The 15,000-nt window shown below is 42.8% G+C and overlaps 1 protein-coding gene across 1 annotated transcript in view; it reads left to right on the top strand.

The window, feature by feature from the left end:
* The window catches only part of dachd (dachshund d), a 93,764-nt gene that overhangs the window by 40,891 nt on the left and 37,873 nt on the right, over positions 1-15,000 (top strand). The window contains exons 2-3 of the mRNA XM_083681578.1: positions 5,793-5,908; positions 12,716-12,868. Of these exons, the coding sequence (XP_083537704.1) occupies positions 5,793-5,908; positions 12,716-12,868 (269 nt within the window). The remainder of the gene's footprint in view (positions 1-5,792; positions 5,909-12,715; positions 12,869-15,000) is intronic.

Genomic DNA, 15,000 nt, shown 5'->3' with positions numbered 1-15,000 from the left:
TTTGTGCTGAATGCCTGACAGTCCTGCTCTTTCTCTCATTTCAAATGTTGGCAGGCTAGCAGGCAGCTCCAAGGGAAATGCGCTCCTTTCATACTTGAGTAATTGATGAATTGTATGCAATATGCAAATGAGAATCCATAAATCTTATGAATGACAGCTTAATTTATGTGAGCCTTAATGAATGCAGGATTAGATTTTAATTAAATATCCTCAAAGGCACCCTGACTGGGTAAGTTTTTAAAGCCTTGTTTTGAAGACTTGTTTCATATGCATCGCAGTTCATGAAAACGAGAGATCAGTCAGAGTGCTTAGATGAAATTTCCTCACAGTTTGAAGATAAGACCTGTTCTGTTTTGCTAACCAAAGGGACTTGCAATTAATAAATATTGGGGAGAAATCATATCTACCAATCTCATTTATGCTTTCCTGGAACTCTTCATTCTCATACGTTTGATTAACTGCGTTTACTTTAAGCCCTATCTGATTTATAACATTTGGTACAGTATCTTTTTAATTAAGAGAATCATCCATTAGGCATGGAAAAGTCAACCAATTAGGCGTTCCTCATCAATTCCCATGATGTAAAAAGTCTGCTTACTCATTATCAGAGGCTGTAGAAATGATACTGAACAATCTAAGGCTTTGCAATAATGGGATGTACAGAACGTTTATAAAATCAGCATTTACCATTAATGATGCATTAGAATAATCAGCAATTTATCATGTTCTATCTTTTCTTAGATGTCTTCTTTTTTTTTTCTTCACAGTTGAGAGGTTTCAAATAGCGTTTGATTTCCATAGGAAGTTCTAAGAGGGCTTGAACCAGCCTGGCTCTCTGGTGTCGTGACAGACGTACTTTTACAGTTAGGTAAATAAAGACAGAGGAAGGACCAACACTGCACCAACATGCTATCCGATAACCCCAGCCACCATGGCTCTAATCAGACCTGACCACAAACAAAGGCACCAGGAAGGCACCCACTCTCACAGCTCCTGCTCTTTCATACATCTGATCTGAACACCATAGGCTGGCCTGCCCAGGGATCTGAGGACAGGCAGTGCTTTAAAAGGGGTTTTTAGTGGGATTGATGCTAACTCTCTCCCTCCTTTGATTCCGCTGCATTTGATCTGTGATATATTGTTCCGCAACAAAAGTTCACAGTTTACCAACGGATGCAGCTGTTCCGCCTGCTAATACAAAAGAATGGGAGGTTTTTTGATATAAAGTGCTCACACACTCTCACACACAATAATCCAGCTATCTGGATCTGATAAGGGAGACGTGGTTACCTGTACGAGGGACTATTTGACAGGTGCAAGGAAAAGCTGATTGAGATAAACCAACAGAGGCTCAATGCAAATCCAGACACAGATAAAAAAGATGGGGGTGAGGATGGATGGATGGATGGATGAAAAAGATGGATGGATGAATGCATTCCCATGCATCACTGTGTGACCCTTTGTGATATTATTACCTCTAAGGGTTTAGACACTGTGTGGAAAACTAAATCATTCCCTGGTTTGGAGCAGGGATAGAAGAAGTTGTCTCACAAAGGTTTATTCTTTTCGATCAATTTACATGACTGTTTTCCGAAATATGTTTATGGTATCAAACAAAGATAATAAGGAACACTAGGTTGCTTCTGTAAAATTCACTCCAAAAGATGCAATCCATTCCATTATTAAAGTTAAACATTTCATTAGAGATTGTTTCCCCTCGACCAACAACCTTATCTTATCTGGATTGTAAATTGCTAGTTATTTATACCTGTGCATGTTATTCCTGTCTTTCACCAAACACAGACAAATCGTGTGCGTATTAGAGCACTTTGATTGAACGGCATCAAATATATAAATTCAGCGTATTCGGCCGCTGTTAGAAAGGCTTGTGGGTGCCTTTGACCATTCCGTTAGAAGGTAAAGAGCTGCTTTGTTCTATCAATAAGACCTTGTTTTCATCGCTGGTTACCACCTCTGCAAACCAATCAATGGGGCATGCTCTGCTATCGCCGTGAGAGAAATGAAAAATAAACCCCAGATAATCCCTCAGTTAAAAGGTTACTCAGGGCGATAAAAGCTATTTTGTTAATTTATTTACTCTCTGCTCTGGAGAGATAAAGAAAAGGAACAATTAGGGAATTCTAGGTGAGAGATTTTAAAAGGGCAATGACATTGGGTTAATATTTTATAAGGCCTGATTGGCAGAGACCTGGAGAGGCCTTTTGTTTACACAAGCCCGAGACGGAATGATTCACTTGCTTGTTTTGGCCGACTGGGCGGAAATGGAATAAATATCTTCATCCTTACCTTTTGGAGACGTCAAACAAAAGAGAGAGATAAAAGGTTAATGGCTCAATTCCAGACAACACAAAATAATATAGCGTAATATAGTGATAATTTTTTTTTCTCCTGTAAACTTTTAACACACATTGACTTGACTGGATTGATGACCTAATCAATGGTAGCTGTAGATGTGGCTATTAGATGACTCTGTGTAACAAGACCATGTCAGGCAGCGCTTGCTTACTTGGACTAAATACATCATTTTGTGGTTGGGATTGATTTATAACAGATCATAATCGCTCCGCTCACGTCATTCTGCGTAATAGGATCCCATTCATTGCTTTTGTCGACAAAAAAGGCTGATAGTGGATGTCAGAATTGTGCCATAACATCTAAAGCCATTCAGATATCTGATGTATGGTTAATATATGTGTTATTATGTGTATCACCTCATGTCGGCTTCCTGTAAAGAGGGTGAGAACTTTAATTTCATTATTGTGCTTTTATTGCATTGTTGCATTGAAATTGGACCTGTGCAGAGTGTATTGTTGGGCCCTGTGTAATCTGATTGCCTGTGCAGCGTAGTGTGTTGGATAGTATCAGGTTCCAGTGTGCTCTGCTGGGTCAACACAGACCCAGTCCATTAAAGGAAGTCTGGTTCAGGGAAAGTTCAGCGCTATTTTCTTTTCTCCATGGTAGCAAAACAAAAAACGAGAGAATTCCTAGATGTGTAACATATTTGTGGCCCGGCCGACCGGGACTGGTGGGGTCTATTTTGTTTCCGAAATTGAAGCCAGAGATATAAGACCCCTGATTATCTATGGCATTAACATAACATGAGTAAGGGGATATTGTCATGTGATGCTTAACCTCCAATAACAGTATGAACCAATCAAGCAGCTGCGTGATGGAACCTTTCAGAAGAAAAGAATAGGATGGAACCAAATAGAAACAAAATTCCAATGATAACCATCTCCTTCCTACAATAATGGCCTAGTTTGGAAGAGTTTCTGTGCCAGGCTATTTAGAGAATCAGCATCTGCTGCTTGACAAATAGCCTGGCTCTTTTGTTTTGGGCCAGGTTGAGTTCTACTGTGAACCCAGAGAATGGGCCCATACAGGCCAATCATGTGTAGAGGAGGAGCTACTAGTGATGCTAGAAATGTGCTGAGCTCGTCTAATGATCCCTGGGGAGGGTTCAACAGGACTTTCAATAGTATCAGCCAAGGCCCTTTATCATATTATGATCTATATGATCAACAGTGGGGTTTAAACAGCACACACAGCCATGTTAACAGTAATATGTTCTTGGCCACAATGTTCAGTTGCCACTGTTGCTACCATTGTTAGCATCAGTGTCCTATGCTAAAGCTTCCACCTCTGGCTATTGCTGTGTTGTCCACTACATCAGGCTGAAATGCTTTCCCTGTAGACACACAGACAGATATTCCTCTGGCCAATATAAACAGTGCTTTTACTAAACTGTTTCTTTGTACCCAGGGCCAGATCCTCTGGCCGTATCTAAAGTCGATGTGACATTTTTTGTCCATTTGAGTTTTTCTGCCTTTAGTATTGTTGAAAAAAAGGCTTTTACCCATCACATGCCCTCTATTGAGGTCTTTCATAAATTATTCAACCGGAGTACAAGTGAAAGTGATGACAGCAAAACTGTCTGCGATCTCCCCCTCTCATAAGATCAAAGAGGTGCTTCTATAGAAATAGGAATTACGTTTCCAGACGTCCCTAGGTTCAGCGGGCACTCATTTGTTCGTTTGCTCTTTCTATCTCTCTCTTTCTCTCTCTCTCTCCTTCTCTCTCTCTCTCTCTCTCTCTCTCTCTCTCTCTCCTTCTCTCTCTCTCGTGTGTTATTTTCTCTACCAAAATGACACAGTCTGATAAGGCACGACATTTAGTCCTGAATCATCCCCAGCCACCAGCCACTGTGAGGCAGAGAGTGCCAGCTCACAAAGATACACACTGTGCATCTTTCATTCCATTAGCTGCACTGAGGTAAATAAACCTCCCATAAAGAAGAGGCTGAATAGATTAAACTGCTGAGACAGTGTAACGTCTGTACTGACACACCACACTGTATAGGACCTTTTATCACTGTGGAAACATCCAATGGGAATTGAATTGAGTGTAATTCTCCCAATGCTAAACAGTTGTTGATAGCACTACTTAGTAAATTCTCTTCATTTTTTTATTTATTTTTTAAGCCAAAGTGGAAGATTACTCTTTCAATTGTACATGTTGATAATGTACTGTAACCTCATATTACCTATCTGTGGTATCGCAAAGATGGCGTGCAATACATCATGTCAGTCTTATGTGGAAAAAGAGAAGAGTAGCATTGCTTAAAATGGACTATTTTAACTGAAATAATGCATGAAGCAATATGTCACTGGTGTCATGACTTAGCAATTAATCTTCAGCAAAGACACCGGGTTCCTTGTTCATAAGGAATGTGGCGTGTAGAATCCTGAACCTTGATTATGTGATCATACTGTTTAATATGGGCCCATAGGCTCTTCCTGGTCTGTAACTAAGCCAGCGAAAGTAGATATTGATTGTAATACAAAGCGTATTAATAAGTGAAGGAGTAAGATGTGTGTAGATACAGGGATGTATGAGCGTTGGAGACCTTTTTCTCCTGCACAGCAAGCTGGCACAGTCATTTATCACGGCTGGATCTGTGCCCCTCGTTTGGAGTAATAAAACTCCCCCATCAGAAACGTCCAACAGGTCTGAATCACTCTTGTCACACCACCTCCCAGCTAAGACGCGTATGAAATCAAGCAAGCAGAACATTTCCTCAGGCAGCCATTGCCTTTTAATTTCCTGAAGAACCTTAAAATATCATTCATTACCAGAACTACACATATTTGGTTTTTAAAAGTCTCATAAATCAATAGTGGCCTGACTGCAATAATTATAACAAGTTAACATGTAATTTCCAGGCCGAGGGCCGAGTACTGGATTTTAGCATATGCAGACGAGGCAATTCAAACAGTGTGGGGATATTAATACGGAGGAGCAGGTAACGAGGTACGGGTTATGAATTATGCATCAGAAAGTGGTTGATCTTCAATAAAGGAAATGAATTCACCGTGTAATCTAATTAGTTATGGAAGTCTATTATGTTGAGCTGCAGAAAGCAACTGTCCTTGAAACTAAATTTATTTACAGTACATGTTAGCTCTTTGGAATGGAATTGCATTCTGGAGTGGTCCAAATGTTAACACCCCATCCCCTCCTTCCCCCACACACTCTCACTCTCCCTCTCACCCCTTCTTTCCCCTCTCCACTACCCCCTTCTCTTTGTCCCTCTCTCTCTCTCTCTCTCTCTCTTTCTTTCTTTCTTTCTTTCTTTCTTTCTTTCTTTCTTTCTTTCTCTTTCTTTCTTTCTTTCTTTCTTTCTCTTTCTTCCTCATTCTCTCTCTCTCTTTCTTCCTCATTCTCTCTCTCTCTTTCTCTCTCCGTTCCTCCTTACCTTCTCTTTCTTTCAGCTCCAGACCGGGCAGGCCTCCCAAGAGGTCCCAGAGTGTGACATCACCAGAGAACCCCCACATCATGCCCCACTCTGTCCCCGGCCTCATGTCCCCTGGCATGATCCCATCCTCAGGTATGGTAGTTCTCAGGCCTCTCTCTCCCACCACCCACACACGCACGCACGCACGCACGCACGCACGCACGCACGCACGCACGCACGCACGCACACACGCACACACGCACACACACACACACACACACACACACACACACACAACCCCTCTCAACTTTTCTCCCTATTCCCACCCCTCAAAAGCCACTCCCTTTTCCCACTCCAGACCTCTTCTTACACACAATCATACAATCCTCACCCCATCCCTCCATCCCTCCATCTCTCCATCCCTCTCTCTGCCAGTGGCTTCACAGCATCCCACTGCTTGTCTTCTAAATGGCAACCAGACCGAAGTGACATATGCACACAACCACCAGACACCAGACATTCGCTCCTATACTAAAAACAGACCCCCCCCCCACCCCCCCACCCCCCCTACCACCACCCTCAAATGGAGAGAGGGAGAATAAATTGGAGTGGAGTTATTTTCTCTTAGATTATTTCAGTAGATGTTGCATTTTGCCTTGAGAGCATTCTAATTAGCGCGATTAAATCCACTTCACTGGTATATGTACATAGGCAGTGGTGATGCTAAAGCAAGCTTATCGCCACGAGAATCAACAACAACCGTTTGTGCCCTAACTTACCCCGGGGCATGTCTTATTGCAGCTAATGCTTTTGTTCTATTTGTGGCTGGTTTCATTGTAACTGCTTTGATGTTAGTCGCTGTAAGTGCTCTGATTTACATATTCAGCTCTCTGTTTTTTTTTATGTCTTTAATAATATTGTGCCGGTGTTAGGTTCTCTTAACTCTTCGTTTTAAGTACATACAGCAACCAGCAACTGCCATTTTAAAATTACTACTGCAGACAATTATAGTGCTTTGTTGTCTTGCAATCTACACGTTTGCCTGGAATATTTGTCATGTTTGAACAGATTTGAGAAGCTGTCTATCTATACCTTACCGACATATTGTCCCATCTCTCAAAAACAGCATGGGAATGTTTCTAAGCGAGGGAAAGCGCACCGTCTCAGAAATGTTTGATATTCAATAGCAGACACAGATTGGGCCATTCTTAACAATGGAGGCTCACAGACAAGAGCCGCTTTGAACTCTGGGAGTGGGGTGAGGTCACAGACTATCTGTGTCTTATTGGAAATGGGGAAGTTAAAGGCCATGCGGAACATAGAACAGGACAAAGATGAGAACGTCCAGTTTTATTTAGTGGAACATAAAGCAACAGAAAAGCCTTTTGATATCACCCCTTTAAAGCCCTGAGGGAACGTATGATCTTGACATTTAGTCGGGGTATTCAGGGGAGAGAGATAAAGTAATTGAGGTTTTTGGTCCCCTCGTAACTGGGTCTATTTCTTTCTGTGTGTGGCAATAGATAGAACTTTTCCGCTAAGTGTCCACTAATGAATAAACTATTATGGTTTGATTTGGGTACAATGATTTCATATAACCTATGATGAACATGTTTGTTACAAAGTTATGCCAATGTAATAACACATCAATAACTATTTAAAATGCCTAGTATCTAACTAGCTCTCTAATGCTTATCTCTGCTCATGTCTAAACACATTAATTGATCGATCATAAATCTGACATGCTCTAAACTGTCATAAATGGTTATTTCAGGTGTCAAGTCCTTTAATCCATATCGGTGTATCATGTGAGGTTTTGAGCTGATGGTTCCCCCGTTAAGCATGACCAAATATTATGTGATTCAATGCACTTGAAAAAGCACTGCACCATTTAATTCTCGCTGTAAAAAAGAGAATAGAGGAGAGAATAGGGGAAACACTCCATGAGATGTTTTGTACACCGCAGCATGTCATTTCACTCCTGATGTTAGATTTGCAAATGAACTGCCTGCTGGTTTCTCTGCTGACTACCCAGGTTCCCCGTCACTGCTGAGCCATTTACCATTTAACCAAAATTAGGCAGAAATCTCCCAATGATGCCATGCATCAAACAGGGGAGGCTGGGTGGAGGTAGAAATCGGAGGACGGGCTCATTGTAATGCATGGAACGGAATGAGGAACGGTATCCCATTTCTCATTCCGCTCCATGCATTACAATGAGCCCGTCCTCCGATTTCTACCTCCACCAGCCTCCCCTGGCATCAAATACCGCAAATCGTCCAGCAACACAATCTTCTAACTTGCCTGGGGTCAAGTGAACTGCCATAACTAATGCATGGAAGCTTCACTCACTGTAATATTAATTCTATTTTGGGGTTTTGTTTGTTTTAATTCCCCAGAGCAAGCTTTAAAAGGGTCACAGATATTGCTCAGCCAATGAGTTTTCTTTTGAAAAGGGTGACTTCTTTATCAGTGTCATTGTTTACCCAACATGTAATCTTCATGTACCGTATGTTCTCTCCAAACAGTGACTCTGTAATGAAAGTCATGAAACACAGTTTTATGTGAGATAGATTGTTTACATATGTATGTTTTGCCCTTGACATGAGTTCCATTTAGGGGAGAACATATTAATATTCTTAGGTTTCCATTTAATGAAACAGCCTTTGTGTGTGTGTGTGTGTGTCTGTGTGTGTGTGTGTGTGTGTGTGTGTGTGTGTGTGTGTGTGTGTGTGTGTGTGTGTGCATGCCCCCCAGGAGAGTTGCTCTGGAGTCTTTCCAGTTGCTGATGCATTACAGGCAGATTGGCCCCCAAATCAGATTATTTGCTGTGGACTGACACCACACTGAGATGACATCTCCTTTAGAGTGGAGAGGGTTTTGAACAGTATCCACTCACACTCTGGCCACTACTTAAGCACCAGCTTCAATATAATTCAGTTATGTCCTGGGTATGGCTGTCATGGCATCCCCCTCTGAAAAAAAACACCAGGAGAGCAGCATTTACTATTAGACAAATGAATGTCACCTATAGCTCACCAGAGAACATAGTGTACTAGTATGTCCTCAAAGATAATGACAGTCACAGCATACTGTACAGAGTGGTTAGGGTAGTACTGATGTTGTAACGTGGAGGAACAAGCTGCCATTTTATCACAAGTCAGGCACAGTAGTTCTTCTTAGCAGTCTTCGATGCTTTACAAGAAGCATGTCAAGGACAAGTGTGGATTATCAAATTCTGTAACGATCAAACATCTTCTTAGAACAGGACACTTATCCTGTTTGAAACACCAGGTAATTTAGTGTCTTCACCCCCCCTCCCCCCCCCCCCCCCCCCACTCCCTTCTAGTCCACTGCTGGCTGTAAGGATTGTGCACACTGTAATTGATACTAAATTTGTCATGATGCGAATTGCACAGTTCAAGTGCGGCGGTGTACCTAAGAGTCGTGCCAGCTCCCAACCCCAGTTTGTCACTGCCGCGCCGCCACCAGCCCATGCATAAAATTAAGCGCCCATGCTCATTGACATGGACTGTCTCCTCTCTGCTTAACCCCCCCGTCTGATAAATAAGTGTGGTTTCAGCGCTGCCCGTAGTGCAGCGGCACAGAGACAGAAACACAACAGATAAGCGCGGGGTAATTCTTTATCGCTGCCAGAGAGAAAGCCGTAAAGTCTGTCTTTTGTGTACTGATGTGAAGTTAATCTGATTTTAATTTAATGATTCCCGTCAGTTGCGGAGGAGGGCACATGCATCGGGGTGTTTGTTGTAAGAATGTTCTGACATTGGCGCAGGTATGGGGCAGCTAGCATGTTAATTAATGATGAAGATCCTGACAATATGCAGAGGCATGACAGCGTTAAGCCAGTCTGCTGCTGCTTCCTTTGCATATTAATAGATCCTTCATTATTATTTAATATGACAGCTGCTCCAAGGGCTACCATCAGACCTTGTCTCTGTTATTTGCTGTTTTGTGCTCTCCATGTGACAGTGCCACGCTATTCTCCATTTGTTGAAATGTTCCCTGCTCTGCCTCCGACTGGTGGTGCCGATCCACACACGCAACCTTCATGTGCTGTGTGTGTCAGTGGCCAGAGGATCCTGCCTGTGTCTCGGAAGAGCACCGAGACAGATATGTGGTAGCTGGATTTTAAAGGTGACTTTGAAAAAAAAAAAAAAAAATATGAAAAGTGGGATTGTTTTGTTTGCATAGTAATGAATGCAGATGAGCGTTGAGGTGCATGGGGCTCATCGGCGTGAAGACGTCTAGTACCTTAATAGACTTGTTGCTCTGCACCCGAGATCTTGACGCAGCCTCATTAGATGTACCGTAGTGCGGTGTACGTTACGACGCTGTGACAATTGATCTGGTGAAATTAAACAATTATAAGAACAAAGGCTTCGATTTATGGAGTCTGTCACGTAGTTACGGATGAGGTGGGGGGCGGCAGCAGGATGATAGATGGCAAATGAAGCAGGGATCAACCTACTGTACCTGTTTCCAACCTGCTGACTCCGATGACACTGACTTGACTGGATAGGTTTTATTATTAATCATTTCAGAGCTCGAGTTACTCTTGGCATAATTAACCAACTGGTCTTCAAATGTTTTGGTTTGAGATTAGATTGATCTAAGCAAACAATAATTTTTGGTTACATCTGGTTTCTATTTACAATTCTTTATTCTCCACTGAAGCTGAAATAAATGCTCACACCAAAGCATACATCACATAGCCTCAGAGAAGGCCATTCCCGTATTCAAACTACTCTGAGCGGTGGCTGATTTGTGGCGGAATTTATCACACAAACAACCCAGAGGTGATTTCAATATTTACTTTGCATTCTGTTCTGCATACGTCTCATTTGGAAAACAGTTGACTCTCCGCCATTATACATAAATGAAAGTTGACCTTCAGTCTGGGCAGAGGCCACATTCATTATGTGGAGAAGTAGCACCTTCTTATGAGCTCAGCGCTGTGGGTTTTTTGTCCTCCCTATGCATATGGAACAGCAGCCAGGGCCCACTGCAAACGAGAGGGCCCACTCTGACATGATGTATACTGTACGTCAATATGGTACTGATGTATTTTAAGATGCAAACAAGGCTTTAAATTATATGCACCTACATGTCAGTGGCTCACAGTAGCTCTCGCCATCTGCCTATCAGCTGGAGAGGAGAGGAGAGGGTGTCCGTGCTGGTGTGTGTGTGTGTGTGTGTGTGTGTGTGTGTGTGTGTGTGTGTGTGTGTGTGTGTGTGTGTGTGTGTGTGCGTGTGTGTGCGTGTGTGTGTTTCTCGAGCCACATGTTCGATTTCTGCCTCTCCTTGTACACTAGTCTCCCCTCAGACGCATAGCTAATAACTGCTCTCGGGACGTCTGTGAGATGTCTGACAGCTAAGCGATGATAAACGCATGTATTGACGTGTTCTGCATGAAGTGCAAGGCCAACCTAAATACCAAACATAAAACGCTTCAGTAAAGGGCAGATTATACTGTATCATAGTCATGGTTGATTATAGTAACGGTGCTGTAGAAGTGCACGTGTTCACCCTGCGATGGTGTTGCTGTGACCGGGTTAGGAGAGTCCTCAGAGACGGCCCTATCCAGGCTGTGAGGGCCTAGATGAGACTTGGTGTCTGTCCCGGTTGTTTACAGCCTCATGAATAAAGATTTCAGTCATGTTTTATAAACGGAGAACATTGAAACAGCAGCGATGACATCTTCATTTTATGGTCTGTCTTTGCCTGGGAGAGCGTGCCCCGCGTCTATGTGTCTGTAAAATCAAACTTCATATAGTATCACGTCCTCTTGATCCTTGAGGGTCACCAGTCATCACTCTGTAAAACACACAGCAGCACATACTGTACAGTATCAGGGTATTTGAAAGACAACCGAAATACATGGAATTGACTGGAAACCGTGATTTAATTCTATTATCAAAAAATGTTTGACTAATTGCATTTCAATCACCCTTATCTCTCTCAAGAGTGAGCATTCTTCATTCAGAAGTAGTGAAAATAACATTGAATCCTAAGTTTTTAGGATTTTCCCTAATCTGCTCCACGACTAGCCTTGCAAGGCAATGAAACGCACAATACCCCAGTTATTATGAGGTGTACTCTGTAGCCATAAAGAATTTGAATAGCAATGTTAGTCATTATTCAGTTTGTGTGACAGTGGGGTTAGATCTGATGAATACATTAGACGGTATCATTGAAATTGCCTCAACAAGTACACACACACACACACACACACACACACACACACACACACACACACACACACACACACACACGCACACACGCACACACACACACACACACACACACACACACACACAGTACATACACACACACACATACACACACAGTACATACAGTTTATTTGCAGACAGAAATAATGGCATCATGTCATTGCATGTGTGTTATCCTGACTCCATCTGTTCCCATCAAAGCACAAAGACATCAATATAGTGGTGTGGAGAGATACAGTCGTCAACACATTCATAACAATCACCCACACAAGAGAACATCTCATCAGCATGATAACCTGCTGGGAAGCCAGTCAATGTCATGAGATGTTTACCAGCCAGTGAGACAGAAACAGTAGCTCAGTCTTGCTGTTTGTTGAGTACTGTGAAGTAGGCTCCTCTTCTAACGACTTGTTGTTTTATGAGACTCCCCGCCATTGTTTTGTCCTGTGCTTTCGCACAAATATTATCATTGTAAACGCGATAAGGTCAAACGACATAATATCACGTGTCGATGATCATGATCTCATCTCAAGGAGTCTCAAGGAGACTGGATCAAAAAAAGCAGCCGAAGCGTGAAAAATCGGCGTTTATATATTTCGACTGCATCAAATGCAGTTGATGTTATTCGTGGCAGAGCTTTCCAAATGTTTTTGTTGCTGTGTGTTTGTCTCTAAAGTGTCTGAGCGCTGTGCTCTCCTCCTCTCCTCAGGCCTGACAGCAGCAGCGGCCGCGGCTGCCAACGCTGCCATCGCCGAGGCCATGAAGGTCAAGAAGATCAAGCTGGAGGTGATGAGCAGCTACCACGGCAACAACCAGCATGGGGTCGATTGCGAGAACGGAGACCTCAGCTCCAACTCACTCGGTGAGTGTGCCCTTCACACACATACGTACGTACGCACACACACACACACGCGCGCGCGCACACACATGCGCGCACACACACTCACTCACACTCACACACACACACACTCACACACATGCGCGTGCACACACACACACACACACACACTCACACACACACGGACACGGACACATACACACGCACAGGTGAACCAATTTCACACAGTACAGTCCACATACCTGCCGAAGCAGCCTCTCTGACACCAATTAATTAAAAGTACTGCATGATTAAGCTGACAGGACAATCTCATTGTCACCACGTTAAATTGTAAACATTTTAGCTTTTTGCAAGTGTGGAGCCAATTTTGCTCAATTGATTTGGTACAGCTTGTTTTGAACCAAAGCCCGACTGTATTGAACTCTTCCATGCCACGCCCAGCCTGGTGGAGGTCTTACAGTACTGACTGTTCCTTATAGGAAGGAAGAGGATTTCAACTTAAAACACTGCCAGCCTAATTGACACCAATAGCTCCAAGATTGTGTCAATGATTTTTTTTCTGGCACAATTTAGAAACCCTCTTTAAAGAGCCATTTCTGTATGTTTTAGCTTGTTATAGTGAAGTATATTTAACTGGATATAGATGTCATAATACTGCAACTTCATCATCCATTTCCATGCATAACTACCACACAGGTCTTTGTACTGTAGGGCATCTGCATGGTGAGTCTGCTTGTTCTGTAATGCAATTTAAAACCTCACTCTTTATCTTCAAAGTGCAAACAACACAGACAGTGTTAAATACAAAGTTAAACCCTGAACACTGTTTCCCAAAGCTATTAGCCATTAGCTGAGCCTCTAATTTAATTGCTGTGAGAGCATTGGTTTTTCAATATGTGCCATTTCAATTAATTATTAGCCCAGAAATGCAGAAGGATTTTTTTTTTGTTGTAATATCGCACAGAGCCACTTAGTGCATTGTGGAAAATTATAATATAGAGTTGAATCATGAGCCCATTACAAATTGTAGACTGCCTGTAATCCCCAAAGCTTTGATTGATAAATAGTGATTTTGATTCATTTGCTATACTAAGTGCTTTGACTGCTGAATACATTTCAACAGGAATACTTGACACCAAACTGTTTATTTGGAGAAAACAGGATGTGTCTGAGCAGAGACGAACAAAGCCGAACCCACAGGCTCTGAGGTCATCACTCCAAGAGAATAGAGTGGGGAAAAAAGCATGTCTACGAGGTCACAGAAATAAAGATAAATGTGAATAAGAACAGCAAGGCTACGGCAATGGAGCTAATAAGAAACTGTTTTTATCTTTTTACAATTTAAATTGTAACCTTGAGCCCACAGCCCGCTACACAGTCAGCCTCCCTGTAGAATCATAATTCTGGCAGAGCAGCAGTGGGTGTGGGTACGCGGGCCACAGCATTAGCTCTCTGAGTGAAATATATGGCAGTGACGCCTCTCGGCCCCATCCACAATCAATTGGATTCTTTTCCTTTAATATTTACTCGCAGCGATGAGATGCTCGTCTGCATGGTGATGAACAGTCTGCCACTGGCGTTTGAAGGTGACCTGTCACTGCGTATGGACAAATCTCTCGCTCGCAGAAATGTAGAAAATAAATCATTAGGGGCAGGCAGGCAGACAGGGGCCCTCTCTCTCTCTCTCTCTCTCTCTCCCCCTCTCGCTCTCTCTCTCTCTCTCACTCTCTCCGGATTTAAATCAGCTCAGATTTATGATTTGAATTAATGCTTCGTTTGGTCAAAGGAATGGTCGCAGAGACAAATGATGTTTGGTAGTGAAGCCATCCTAATATTGATTACTGGGTGTCGCAGCAATCTCTTGTTTATATCAAGCACTCTCCTGTGACAGGGTGGCCGGCAGGAGTCATCCTCATATGCAGGAGAAATATGGCCTCCTCGGCACCGCTGGCCACAGGAACACAAGAAAGGAGCCGTTTCAACCTACGGTATCATTGCTACAGTACATAAACGCTGTGTACTGTACGTGAACTAGACAGTGTTTTCTCTCCGTATTTGTAAAGGCATGTTGTGATATTGTGCTTCGTGATTTACTCCGTTGAAACAGAGCGAACGATCCGCGATCCCACCGAAGTGGAGGGAGAAATAGCAGAAAT

The sequence above is a fragment of the Argentina silus genome (genome assembly GCF_951799395.1).
Source record: "Argentina silus genome assembly, chromosome: 12".
NCBI lineage: Eukaryota > Metazoa > Chordata > Actinopteri > Argentiniformes > Argentinidae > Argentina > Argentina silus.
This window is presented reverse-complemented; position numbering and strand designations above follow the sequence as displayed.